The 13,988-nt window shown below is 36.1% G+C and overlaps 1 protein-coding gene across 1 annotated transcript in view; it reads left to right on the top strand.

Moving 5' to 3' along the window:
* Positions 1-13,988, top strand: part of LOC109859951 (two pore calcium channel protein 1-like) — a 134,206-nt gene extending 120,218 nt beyond the window's left edge. The window contains exons 9-11 of the mRNA XM_020438709.1: positions 7,743-8,044; positions 12,978-13,490; positions 13,618-13,988. Of these exons, the coding sequence (XP_020294298.1) occupies positions 7,743-8,044; positions 12,978-13,294 (619 nt within the window). The 3' untranslated portion in view covers positions 13,295-13,490; positions 13,618-13,988. The remainder of the gene's footprint in view (positions 1-7,742; positions 8,045-12,977; positions 13,491-13,617) is intronic.

The raw sequence follows: 13,988 nt of genomic DNA on the forward strand, positions 1-13,988 counted from the left end.
ACCTTGAAGTGTAAACTTGTTTAATAAACCATATCTTTCATTTTCGATTTTTAATTCACGTAGTCCGGGAACTTTCCGGACAAACTGTGTAGACAATGACTTACCAATTTAGTAGGTGTTGAGTTTTGTCTGCTTTAATTTCCTAGATGCTATTTCAGGACTGATTAACTGTTTTTTGTCTTATTCTGTACCACCGTTTAAATGGTTTCCTATACAAGGTCTACCTATATCTATAACTCTATAGTTACGTTTTTAATCTATTTTCCAGCAATGATTGCTTTCCCTTCCTAGAATCTTTGAGGCCAGCTTTCAAAGAAGATGGATTTTCCAATCCAGCTGGTCTGCCATCTGGGTTAGTGTTTCCAATGTTTGTTTTGTCCATTGCCAAGATTTGTTGACTGTTTAATCCGCGAGATATTTTATTTTCATCCTACCCTTCAGCATCTGAAGACTGACAAGCGTTCTCGTATGTGCCATCCGGGAGACGTATTTCTTAATAGTTACAGCCTCTGCTGGAGGTTAATAAAGTAATCTAAATTTAATTATTATCACTGCAGTGGCAAACAACTATTGCACTTTAAGTCTAATTTTAACATTGAATTTACGTTTTTTCTGACACGCTTTCAGAATACGTTTCTCACTTTTTTTTGGACTCTCAAGAATATTACAATCTGTCCATTATGTAGGACATTCAGCAATAGATTTGTTCATATATAACAGACATGCACAGGGAGGGTTCATCAACTCTTCCCTGGTGAAGCTAAACAGAACATCTATGGTCTGGTAATAGGTCCTGTGGTAATTTCTTTTTTAGCCTGCGAAAGGTAGGTCCATCAGACATGAGACCGCTAGCCAGCTTAGTTGGATGTTCAAGGATCCTCTTCTTATAAATTTTGATTCTGAGTACTACTTTCTCTTTTACTGTTGATATATCAAGATCGTGGTGTAGTAAGTCGTTTGGAACGAACCATGGAGCACCTGTGATCATCCTTAGCACTTTGGACTGGAATTTTTGAATTATGTCAATGTTTGAGTAGGATGCAATACCCCACAACTGGATGCCGTCCATATTGGTTTGAGTATGACTTTATAAAGGCGCAGTTTGTTTTCTAGGCTTAGCTGTGATTTGTTTCTAATTAACCAATACATTTTTCTTAGTTGTAATCCGAGTTGCTTTCTTTTTGTGAATATATGCTTGTTCCATACCAGTCGTTTGTCCAGATATATTCCTATATACTTAACGTAGTCGGCTTGTAGAACCTCAGCGTTATTTAGAATGATGGGTGGGCAAATTCCTTGTCTAGTTGTAAAATTTACATGTACAGATTTGGTCTTGTTTACTCTGATTCTCCACTCTTTCATCCAGTGGGATAGGTTATCAAAATGGTTTTGCAATATAAAAGTAGCAATAATCGGATCATTATGTGAAGCTAAAACAGCAGTATTGTCGGCAAATGTTCCTATTGTGACTGCACGATTTACCGGTAGATCAGCTGTAAGTAACAGATATAAAGTTGAGCCCAGGACGCTGCCTTGAGGAACCCCCGCCTGAACAGGGTATAAGTTTGTTAGTACGTCTTCATATTTAACTAGGAAATTCCGATCTTTTAGATAGGATTTTAGTATATTAAAATAGGTCGGAAGCTTTAATTTAATTTTATAAAGAAGGCCTTCATACCACACTTTGTCGAACGCCTGAGCAACGTCAAGGAAGGCGGCCGAACAGTATTCTTTTTTTATAAGGATTGGTGGATTTTGCTGATCAGACGATAGACTTGGTCAATTGTTCCATGTTTGTGCCTAAAACCAAACTGGTGATCGAGGATTAGATTGCTGCTTATTATGTCAGGTAGCATTCTAGATAACAATAGAGATTCAAAGGTCTTAGCTACAATCGGAAGCAGGCTTATCGGCCTGTATGACTTGGAATCCTCCGCATTTTTGCCTGGTTTTAAAATCATTATTACCTGTGCAACCTTTCATTGTGGTGAGATAAAATTGAGTCTGAGCATAGCGTTAAAAAGTTGAGTGAGATAAGCAAGGCCAGTCTCAGGGAGCTCTTTGAGAATCTTACCCGTTATGAGGTCATAACCAGGTGCCTTTTTACTGTTCAGAGTCCGGATTGCAGCGACGATCTCCGACCTATCGAACTTTGTAATATGCACAGCAGATTGAGCTGGGAAACTTACTGTATCCAGGATCACCTTTAAATGATTTTTGGTTCCTTTATAAGGGTGTGAAGACTTGTTGTAAGTGGTTAGCAAGAGTATTAGCTTTCTCGGCGCTACTCATAGCCCAGCTCCCATCCTCTTTCCGCAGGGGAGGATAATTAATTTTAGGCTGTTTCAATTTTTTTGTTGCCTTCCATAAGAAATAGTCACTGGCAGCAGAAGGGTCAAGATGCTCCAAATAGTTCTGAATACTGATGTTTTTCTCAGTATTCAGAAGATATTTAAGCTCTTTAATAGCCCGATTTAGTAAGTTTTTAAGAAGAGAGCATTTAGTATATTGCCATTGCTTCCGAAGGCGCCTTTTTTCAGCGACCTTTTCTAGTATGGATTTGGAGAATCAAAGTTTAGGCTCTATAGTTGTACATATTGATGTTGAATTCCAAGCAGCCGACTGAATCGAATAGTTAAACTGTTCGATAGCTGATTCAACTTCACCCTCAGATTTTAAAGATATGTTTGTACTAAGGGAAATGTTCAGGAGGCTTTGGAAGAGATCCCAGTTAGTGTTTTTGTTGTGAAGTGTGCATCTTTCAGAATTCATTGTAATTTCACTAGCTATAGTGATTAGGACGGGAGTATGATCCGAAGACAACTCCGGGCAGTGCTCACATACCATGTAATTTTCTGAGATTTCTTTTGTGACGCAGAAGTCTATAAGATCCGGGACTTTAGATCTATCAGACGGCTAGTAAGTTGGATGTCCAGACGAGGCAAACTTTAGTCCCAGAGTCTTGGCTGCCTTTAATAGTTCTCGTCCTTTGGTGAGTGTTAAGCGTACTCCCCAAAAAGTGTGTTTGGCATTGTAGTCGCCTCCTGCTATAAACCTGTTACCCAGGGATTTAAAGAATTTGATGAAGTAGTCCTTTTTTATCTTGTGTTTTGGTGGGCAGTACACTGCTGATATCATGATGGGACCAATCCAGTCCTTGATCATCACGTTGGTTGCTTGAATTTGTTCATCTCAGAGAGGTTGCTTGATGATGGTTTATTTTATCTTCAATCAGGATGGCCGAACCTCCGTGGGCCTTATCATCAGGGTGAGTAGTGTGATAATCCTTATAGTTAGGGATTTTAAGGTAATTTCTTCGTGGAAAGTGAGTCTCAGATAGAATCATTATGTCTATGTTATAAAGGTTGAGAAAAATTTTTAGTTCCTCAATGTGGTGTGATAAGCCATTGGCATTCCATAACGCTAGCTTTAATGAAGCGAAATTTGAGTCATTTTGGTCATGAGTTCCGTCATTATACGTGTGATGATCTTTAGTTGAGACATAATTTCTTGGAGAATTTCTCTGAAGCTTATAGTATTAGTTGGAGTGTAGCTTGGTTGGAAGGAGTTTGAATTTTGCTCTCTGTTAGGATTTAGACGAAGAGTTTGTTTGTGATCCTCATTTTTTGTAGTTTTACTGGCTAATTTAGCGTGGGAAAGGGTTGGATTTGGAGCAGCTGTTGAGTCGGTTATTGAGGTTTTCCTCGGTCTAAAGTTGGGGAATTTAGCTTTCTGGAGTTCTTTGTAAACGATGTATCCTTTGTAATTTGCCGGGTTGTTTCTGCTACAGAGAACACATTTAACGTGATCAGAGCGCGTCTTTCTCGAGCATTGAGCAGTGGCGTGGTCTCCAGCACACTTTACACACCTAGGTTTTCTGTAGCAAAAGGCGCGAGTGTGCCCGTATCTCTGGCAGGTTGCACACTGCGGAATGTGTCTTTTGGGTCTTGGTGCTTGGAAGGTTACACGACAGTTTAATAGATACGTGACGTCATAAATTTGTTTATTTCCAGGATTTGGTTTCAGGTCTATAAAGAACAATGGTAACGGTTTTTTGGAGAGTCTGTCTTTGACATTCCAGATGTTGGTTACTTGGTGATCCTGGCTTTCGATCGCTTCCTTCAAGTCGATAATGTCAGTCGAAGGATGTATATTTTTTAAGACCACTCGGAAGCTTCTTTCATGCTTGAGTTTGTACGTGTGGAATTCGGTTCCTTTCTTTTGCAATTCCTTGATTATGGTACTATAAGCCTGAGTGGTTTTGGGCTGTATTTTGACCTCCTCGTCTCTTAGGATTTTTATTTTGTATTTATCTTCAACAACGTTGTTGAGTAGCTGGGTGAGCGGTTTTATATTGCTCACTTTGTCCACATATATAGGCGGAGGTTTGGCAGATTTATTTTCGAGATCGTTTTGTTCTACAGGGTGGTTTTCGTTTTCAAAGGCTGCGAATCTGTCGGTCGTTTTTAGCGGGGCACTCAGCCAGTAGTTATTTAGTTTAGACTGTTTAAGGTCCTTCGGCGACATGTCGGGACTATTGCGTGGTTTTTTCATGTTCTGTATGTTCGTCCATTTCTCCAGTGCCTCCAAAGAGCCTGTGTGGTATGTTTCGTCTACTTTATTATTTAGAAGATAATTTCCTGTATCCAACACATCCTGGCGTGCACTGCTGAATGAGAATAAACGCTGTTTAGTAGCGAGAGGGCTAGAAACTCGCTTCGTTTTGTTTTCTACTACTGACTTAGGCAAAGATGACAACAATAACGATGTTAAAATGTTTTTATCAGGATCTACTATTTTTAGGATCCTCTTTGGCAAACAATGGTTGGCCCCCTCCCTCAGAATTCTTAGGGCCGACCTCCGAAGAGAGTGGATTTTCCTGTCTAAAGACTGGGCTGCCACCTGGGGTAATTTTTCCGTTTGTTTTATCCATTGTTTCTTTTTATTCTACCAGCTATCCTGGCAGACCGATATTTTTCTGTTAGGGATGTCTCCCTTAGCTGGATTGCTCTCGTTTTAAGGCGCCAGAGGTTTGCCTTTTGCCCTTCATCTATCTGCTGTGACCGAGGTCACACCCAGGGTTCGCGACAAAGACGCTAGATGATCGGAATTGCTGGATTGCTTGATGTTGTGCAGCACGGCATTACACGGTTTTTTATAGGTGCACATCTTCCAGCAAGATGAACTCCACCGCGACCTTACCAGCCATTTGAATCCCTTTCTCACTCAAGGCAATAATAATTTTTTCTTCAAAGTTTGATGAGTATAAAATACACATTTTATTTAAGCATGTCAGTTTATAACTGAAACGCTTTACTAGCCCATATTGGCTGCAATATTTTTAAATAAAAAATCCGTAAGTAACTGATGAAAATTCTTTTTTATTATATTGCGTGGAATAAGTAAAAGGGTTTAGTCCAGTATTAATTATTGTAGAAAAATAAGTTTATTGTAGTTAAATTGCATAAATCTTGAACACGTTCTGTGTAAACAAACTGGCGTGTTCAATATCAATCGTTCATAAAATTTTTCAAATGCTGAGGTATTGTACAAAATACCAAAAGCTGTTAAACAACTGTTAAACAAATAATATTAAATTAACTCATACATTAAAAACACGTATTAATTGTTTGCAAAGCGAGGCAACTTTTTGCAGTCACTTTTGGTTACATACTAAACTGAATATTCATTTACCTTACGTGCTTTTACTTTCATTTACTTAACTTTGGTTAAATACACTTCTCAACGATTCATTAAATAATTATAGATTACATTTTTATCAATAATAATCTGGCTTTCACCAACACATTGCTTCTGAATGCTTTCATCTCAAGACATTGCAAACACAGCAAAATAAAAAACTACTCACACGTATGACAAAACAACGCCATCTACTCTATTTGAATTTAATTCCAACAATAACATAGCAAAAACAGTAAAATTATAAAAAAATATACTAATAACTTATGATAAAAAAATTTACTTGGTGTTTATTAATCACTGTAATTCACAAACTAAAAATAACAAAATATAATAATTAAATTGTGTAGAGTAATCGGCCAATAGAAACCAGATGTAGGGTTTTAATTGCAATAATATCAACGAGTTGTGTGTCGAAACGTTTCAACTTATATTTAAGTCATCTTCAGTCGACAAAACATTAAAAGATCAACACTTCAACGCAATATAATTTAGTTTAATGTATGTATTGTACAGTTAGACATGTCGTGTTCAAGGAATTAGCAAGAACTGATAATAATTTTACTTTTGACACGCAAAAACAAAAAATCATTCATATTCGTCTATTAATGACCAAACGTAGACTGGCGTATACAGCACAATAATCTCTCTTCCCATTTTCTTACACAAACATCATGTCCATACGCAGTTTGGTTATTGAGATATTTGCAAGTCCAAATTTGTCCCTTGGCCTAACTAACTTCACTCTATTCTTTTTTACAAGGGGAAAAATGTCTTATGCACCTTCTACTTCTTAGGGAGGAAGCAGAGGAGTATGAGACTCACACCCACTAAAACTTTTTGAGTGCCTATCTCAGAGACTGGCAGGCGAGAATTTCTGGCAGCCTTATGGCTATTACGTCTCGAGGCTCCTTCCTGTGCCCCTACAAAGCCCATGGGGCTTTTTAAACAGTGCTTAGCGCCAAGGCGCTCCACGTTAAGGAGAGCCATAACCTCTTCCTACCATCTTGTATGAAGCTACGTGCAATGAAAGAGTGTGAGTCTTCGCTCACACTTCCCTGTCAAAGGCCGAAGCGACCACACTTTGTATACTATTTTGTATACTATTGCAAAGCTTATGCCAAAGAATGCGTTTTGCGGATCTTCCGAACAAAGTGAGGCTACCTCGCCCATGAAGACCTACTTGATCTTTGAAGACAGGAGACCCGGTCTCGCCATTTTAAAAGCCTCTCTTAGAAGTGCGACAAGAGTTTTTGTCGCTTTACTCTACTGAAGCTCGATTATAACCGACGTTCAGAACATAACATTAATCTTTTTAAGGTCGCGATGTCCGAATTTAGATCTTTATTTTGTGCATGCGTATGTCAGCTAAAATAAGAACCTTACACGAAACAAGTGTAAATCCGAACTATCTCTAAATAAAGTATTGTATATCTAAAGTATCGTATACCATAAGTATTATATACCTAAGTACAGTCGAACCTCGATAACTCACATCTCAAGGGAAGAGCTAAAATCGTCGAGTTGTAGAGGTTTCGACTTATCAAAGTTCGTTTTTCCTTTCCGCGAAGCGCAAGGGAATGAACAAAATTTTTGTTCTATAGAGGTTCGAGTTAGAGGTTTGACTGTATTATATATCTAAATAAAGTATTATACTTTAGTAAAGCCAGTACTTTTCTAAACTTTAAAAATATATACATGTAACTTCACAGAAAGTTGTTAATTCAAATATATTTAATTTTATTATAAGACATCTATTGACATCTATTATAATATAGAAAACGCAGTACAAAAGACAGCTTCTTATTTAAAATCTTTAACTTGATTTTCATATAATCTTGGAAATTTTACTCTTAAAACCGTTATAATTTATGGGTAGAGTTTTTACGCCTTATCTTTGCTTCTTATATATTCTTTATTATAGTTGATTTATAACTGATATTGTAGCTTCATTAGTTGATATTTTAGCGCAGACTTTTGAAAAACTTTGTATCTTATTCAACTTGTATGTGTAATATCTCTTTTTTTCTGTTGTTTGGTAGGAACACCACCGTTGAAGACTTCTACGAATATTCTCTTAATGACAGCACAACTTTGGGATATTACTATCTTAATACATTTGACAATCTCATAGCAAGCTGTATAACGCTCTTTGAATTAACAGTTGTTAATAACTGGTTTGTACAAATGAATGCGTACGCGTTTGTCGCAGGCACGTACACGAGAATATATTTCATGATATTTTATCTCGTGACTATGATTGTATTAACTATTGTAGTGTCCAGTTTCTTAGAGGCTTTTCGATTTAGAATACAATATAAAAAGTCGACTTCAAAACATGATGGTAAGTATAAGTATTTTAAACATTAAAAACATAGAAAGAATTATTATGAGTCAAACGCTGTTAATTTTACGTACATATATCTCGTTAAAACCTTAATATAATCGCAAACGTTTTGATCTTTGTAACTCCGTTGTTATACCCTTTTTTCTTAATTGTCACACTTGCTCAATTTAACCGTGCATAATTGTTTTTGTAAACTAATGTGTCCTTATTAAATACTTAATTAAAATTTACCAAATTGTGTATAAAGATGATTTTTTGTTTTACTTTTTTTCTGAGCACTTTTTTACACAACAACTGTACTCAATTTGAAGCAAAAACGACGCCTTTATCATACTTAGGTCAATTTGACCCTACAACAACTTTCAACGGCTGCTAAATACACCTTAACGTTTTTCTTCACTTGGTAAGTTGAGGAAAAACGCCAGAGTGTAGCAGTCGATGTATTTTAAATCTTTTTCACTTGTAGAAAACACTTGAAATCAATACTATATAAGCACCACTAGTAGCATTTTGATTGATGTCTCAAAAATATATTTACTTCAAAGTCAAAATTTAGGTTATTTTGACCTAATGTGACAACGAAACGTTAAACGCGTTTTTTTGTTTTACAAATATTCTAGTTTTCTTGTTTTACAAATATCCTTTTTTGTTTTACAAATATCCTTTTTTGTTTTACAAATATCGTAAATGTTGCTTTGACTTTTTTGACTAATATTATTATGGTATTTTAGCTGACACATTATGGTTTTAATTCTGAATTAAGAGAGATTTAAATTTTTATTTTTATTTTTTAACTTTTAAAAAAGTTGTTCAACCTTTGACCGTCGGCATTTTTGATTAAAAACATGGTAGTTTTTCCGCCATATTTGTATATAAATTGAGATTATTATATTGCGTGGAATGCTCTAAGTTTTATCTGGCTCCGATCCGCGCCAGGCCGACGAGGAATGGAAATAAAAAGTATAAAATTTTCAAATTTGTAAAAATGACGTTTCTAAGGGTTTTTTTATATTGTTGGGTATGTCTTTGAAGTCGAATTGCAAAAGTCTTTCAATATAGTAGCATTATTATTAAGCTAATCATGTATACATAAATTTTGTATCTTAGATTACGGCAAATTCGAAAGCTAAATTACATCATTTAACAACATATTTAGATTTTCTAAATAGTTTTTCTCACAAATCAAGTCAGACGAAAGAGAACTCTTTTCTAAAATACGGTATACTATTAGCGTTCCAATAGCGATGCCATACGGCGTCATGCCGGCAGTCTAAAGATTAATAGTTTGTCTTATTATTTTTTATTTGCACATCTTTGCCACGTTATTTCGAAATTCTCAATGCAAGAATTCTTAATTTAGTAAATATAAAAACGAAGCACCCTCAAAGGTCATTGTCCTTGACATATGTTGTCAAGGACACCTTCCTGAACAACAATCTGAAGGTTTTAGCCGTCACTCGTTGTTCGTTAAAAAATTATAAACAAAAGAAGTTTTGTCAAGGAACTGTTAATTTTTGACACTCTGTACATTTTGTTTGTGTTGCAAGCGTGTAGGCAGGGAGGCTGCGCTCCCCCGCAGGGAGAGGGGCTTTGTCCCTCCCCTTTGCTCCTCCCTCACGAAAAAATGAAGAATTCAATTAATGTTCTACCGAGGTCCCAAAACGTGGAATATTACTTCACATATCTCGCCAAATTCTTCCGATGTTTTGCGTGTGACAATTAGTATGAGGATCTACGAAATTTTCTTTGTGATTTACTGTATGGTGAGTGTAACCGTGCATATTGATGTTGTTATATACCTTCATTTTTTCGTGAAGGGGGAGCAGAAGGGAGGGGCGAAGCCTCTCCCCCTGCGGAGGGCGCAGCCCCCTCTACCTTCACGCTTACAACACAAACAAAATGTACACGGTGTCGGAAAATAAGAGTTCATTTATGATATTTCTTTTGTTTATAATTTTTTAACGAACAACGAGCGACGACTAAAAGTTGCAGATTGTTGTTCAGAAAGGTGTCCTTGACAACATATATCAAGGACAATGACTTCCGAGGGTGCTCCGTTTTTATACATATTTACCCTTAATTTAATGTTTGGACAATTTTTTAAAATTATATTTCAGTATTTTACAATAAATTTTATATATCAAGTTTTGACATTGAAGAGAATCTGGGGAGAGAGAGAGAAAGAGAGAGAGAGAGAGATTGAACTTTTTTTTTTTTTAATTGGGTATTTTACGTGCCTTCAGCTACTCTGGCTATAAAGACACATCTATTATCAAAGTCAGTTGAATCTCTATACTTTTTCATGGGGGGATTGTGCAGTATCCTACTACCACGCAATGCACGGCCTTCTTTTCACAGTGGGCATGCCTATCTGTGTCGTGCTTGTGCTCTCAAAGATGTTGTGACTATGATCGCCTTGTGGGAGGGGAATTAATTCGGGATTGCACCCGGACTAATTTTGTGAGACCCGATTACGTTCGCCGATCAACCGATAAACCGGAAAGGGACCGACCCGGAAAAAATCCTTAGGTTGTGAGCGGATTCGAACTCGGGATCTCCGGGTTCGCAGCCCCTGCACTCAGGCCGCGAGACCACTGAGCCGGTCAGATTGAACGTTTATAATCATATTTTGTGATTATATTAAGTTTTCAAGTAAATAATATATTTACGCAAAACTGATAGCATTTTGAATAAATATGCATAAAAGGGAAGCAGCTTCTGATGACCTTGAGCTTGACATATGATATCAAAGTCATGGCCCTGAGTAATATTGTGAAGGGTTTAGCTGGCGTTCATTAGAAGTTATTATCGGAAAAAGTTTAAAAAGTGAAATGTAATTATTTGTCATAATTTACTTATTTAGCAAGAAAAAAGTTATAGGACGTGAAAAGTTAGAAAACTGGAAATCTATGTAAAACTTATATAGAATTTCGTTTTGCGTGAAAAGTGTGTACATGGGAGGCAAGCTCCCCTACGAGGAAGCTACATTATCGAAAAACTAGACACATAAATTTGAGTTAAACCTCACTTTGCGTAGAAAAGTATAAACCTATGTGAGATCTTGCTACAATAAGCGACGACCTAAACCGAGGTGAAGTCCATGGATTTACAACTTTCCACGCAAAGCAAAGTTTAACCCGAACCTGTGTGTCTAGTTTTTTGATAGTGGAGCCGCTCCGTAGGAGGAGCGGGACACACTGCTTCTTCGCATACACTTTCTTAACTATGAAACACTATTTGAGAGAAAAGGTATATGATCGAACAAACAAGATTGGCCGAATGCTATCGCGATTAGAATGCAAGAGCTACGAACATGAAGTTTGAATCCGCTTACTATCTTAAGATGTTTTCCGGGCCAGTTCCTTTCAATCAAGTTGAGTGATTAACTGGCGAACGGAACTGGGCCTCCAGAACTTAATTGGAATATAATCTCGAATGAATCTTCTCCTATAAGGCAGTCACAACTCATACCAGCTTGAGCATGAGATCGACACAGATTCACTGTGAAACAATGATGGGAATTTGATCTCGCGCACGCTACTGTTTTTCCCTTTCTTCTTACGCACACATAGACGCTCGGTCTATACGTGTAACTCGGCGGCGCCGACGAATAAACCAAGCGTCTATGTGTGCGTAAGTAGAGAAGGAAAAACGATAGCGTGCGCGAGCTCGAATTCCCATCACTGCTGTAAAAAACAGTCGTATATCGCGTGGTGGTAGTAATACTGTACAACCTCTTCTACGTTCTGAAAATATATAGTCATAGAATAATGGCGTGTAGACTTAACTGTTCAAGAGCCAAAAGGGCACCAAACCAAACTATGATCAAACAAACCGAAACAAGAGAGTCAACTTCGTTGTATAATATTTGTGTATAACACATTTTTGAACATATACATACATTTACTTTTAAAATATACACGCTATCAAAAAACAATGTCGTATTGGTGAAACTTTTTTTGTTAATAACTTTTTAACAAACAACGACCGCCGACTAAAATCTTCATAGCCTTTCACTCAGAGCCACGACCTTAAGAAGATGCTGAACCGTTCTGTTTTATTCTCATTTCGTAATTCCAAATTTTCGTAAAAACTATTAATTGAAATGAAAAACGCTTCTCCAGAAAAAAGAGGATATAGATAAGAATTGGATAAGGCATAAGAATTCAAGAAAAACGAAAAAGTTTATAGACTCTTATTACATAAACTACATTTTTGCTTTATATGCAAAATTGGCCGTACGAATCCAAATAAAAATAATTTTATCGGAAACTAGAAACATAGACAAATATTTTGAGTGCTTCAAAAAAGATTTTGAAGCTCTTTGAGACAAGAAAAATTTGAACTAAGATTAGTACAATTTTAAAGAAGCGTTGGAGAGACACATACGTCTATCCTTGTTTCTCTCATATCATCTATCTGTAGTTTGGTTTGACTCGGTCCCGAGAGATGACGCCACTTATCCGACAGCATAGCGGCTAAGGGCCTCCGCACAAACTCTTTCGTTATGTTACGTTAAGTACTGACTATAAACTTGAACGTTATTTAACGCACAAACAAAATTCACTTAATGTAGCATAAACGTGGTACGTTAAGTTTGTTTGTGCGTTGAATAAAGTTTAAAGTTACGTACAAATCTAAATTTATGGCCAGTATTTAACGTAACGCGCTACGAAAGTTTGTGCGAAAACCTTAAGTAGCAGCTGATCAGACTTTCGCCGGTGGTCCAGCATCCTCTTAATATTATATGTCAAGCTTAAGGTCATCAGAAGCTGCTTTCCTTTTATATTTACCGCATTTTGTTTTTATTGGTCTTCTCTAGATTTAATTTTTTATTATCAGAAAAACTATTCTTTATTTATATTTATAATTTTTATACTAACTATTTTTATAATAATTGCTCTTATATTTATATTTTTTATTTTCTCAGAACAAAAAATGCTTCACGAGAAAGTAGAATTAAAATGGGATGAATTACAATACATTATAGAGGATTCTCAAACTCTCGAAAATCTACGTAATTTCTTAGTTATCGGAGGAAGTACACTGTTTATTGGTTCACGGCCGCGAACACGAGAGGTGTTACAAACAAAAATGTATATGAACGAGATAAATGAATGGATATCAGAAGCAAACTTGGAAGAAAAACGCATATCAAATATAACTCATAATATAGAAGATGGTAATAGCGAAAGTACTTTAGATACTGATCATCTTGTAATGACTGATAATTTAGATTATCAATAGTATATTTACTCGATAAAATGACTTAGTAACATGATTTTAATCATATTCTGAAAATTAATTTCTTAATTAATTGCTTATATTCATGTAAGAGCATTTATAGTACGACGAGAAATTAAAATATATATCAAGACAGACACAGTCGTACTAAGTTTCTCGCGAAGATCACGTGTAGCGAGGATGGATGTGACTAAATTATGTGAGTAAAGTTCATTCAATTAAGATTTGTCATATCTCTGCAATTATTGAACCGATCGACTTCTTTTTAGTTTCAATTGATTCAACAATTAATAAAAATAATATTTTTAATTGTTTCTTGTACAAAGTGCATCAAAAATTCGCGGGATAAATGCAGAACTCTAAGGGCAAGTAAGGCGATTTTGTTAGCGATAAATAGCGCCAATAAGCGCCGCACCAACTAACTGTAGCAATCGCTCCACAACTGTATCGTGTTGATAATATCACTGCTCTTAATACCTATTTTCTTCTTAAAAAATAAAAATATTTGTTATTTAAGAGCTAACGTTTATAACTATATATATAAGCATACAGTGAATCATTTAACTTTCCGGCACAACCAGTGTTTTCCGTTATCTAGATAAAATTATCTAGATGTTCATCTAGATGTGATAATTGTTTTATTTTATCTTTATCTAAATAATTAAAATATATGACATCTTTATCTGTATCTCAGATA

This window comes from Pseudomyrmex gracilis, unplaced genomic scaffold, assembly GCF_002006095.1.
Source record: "Pseudomyrmex gracilis isolate BER0280 unplaced genomic scaffold, ASM200609v1 scaffold_307, whole genome shotgun sequence".
NCBI classification, from domain to species: domain Eukaryota; kingdom Metazoa; phylum Arthropoda; class Insecta; order Hymenoptera; family Formicidae; genus Pseudomyrmex; species Pseudomyrmex gracilis.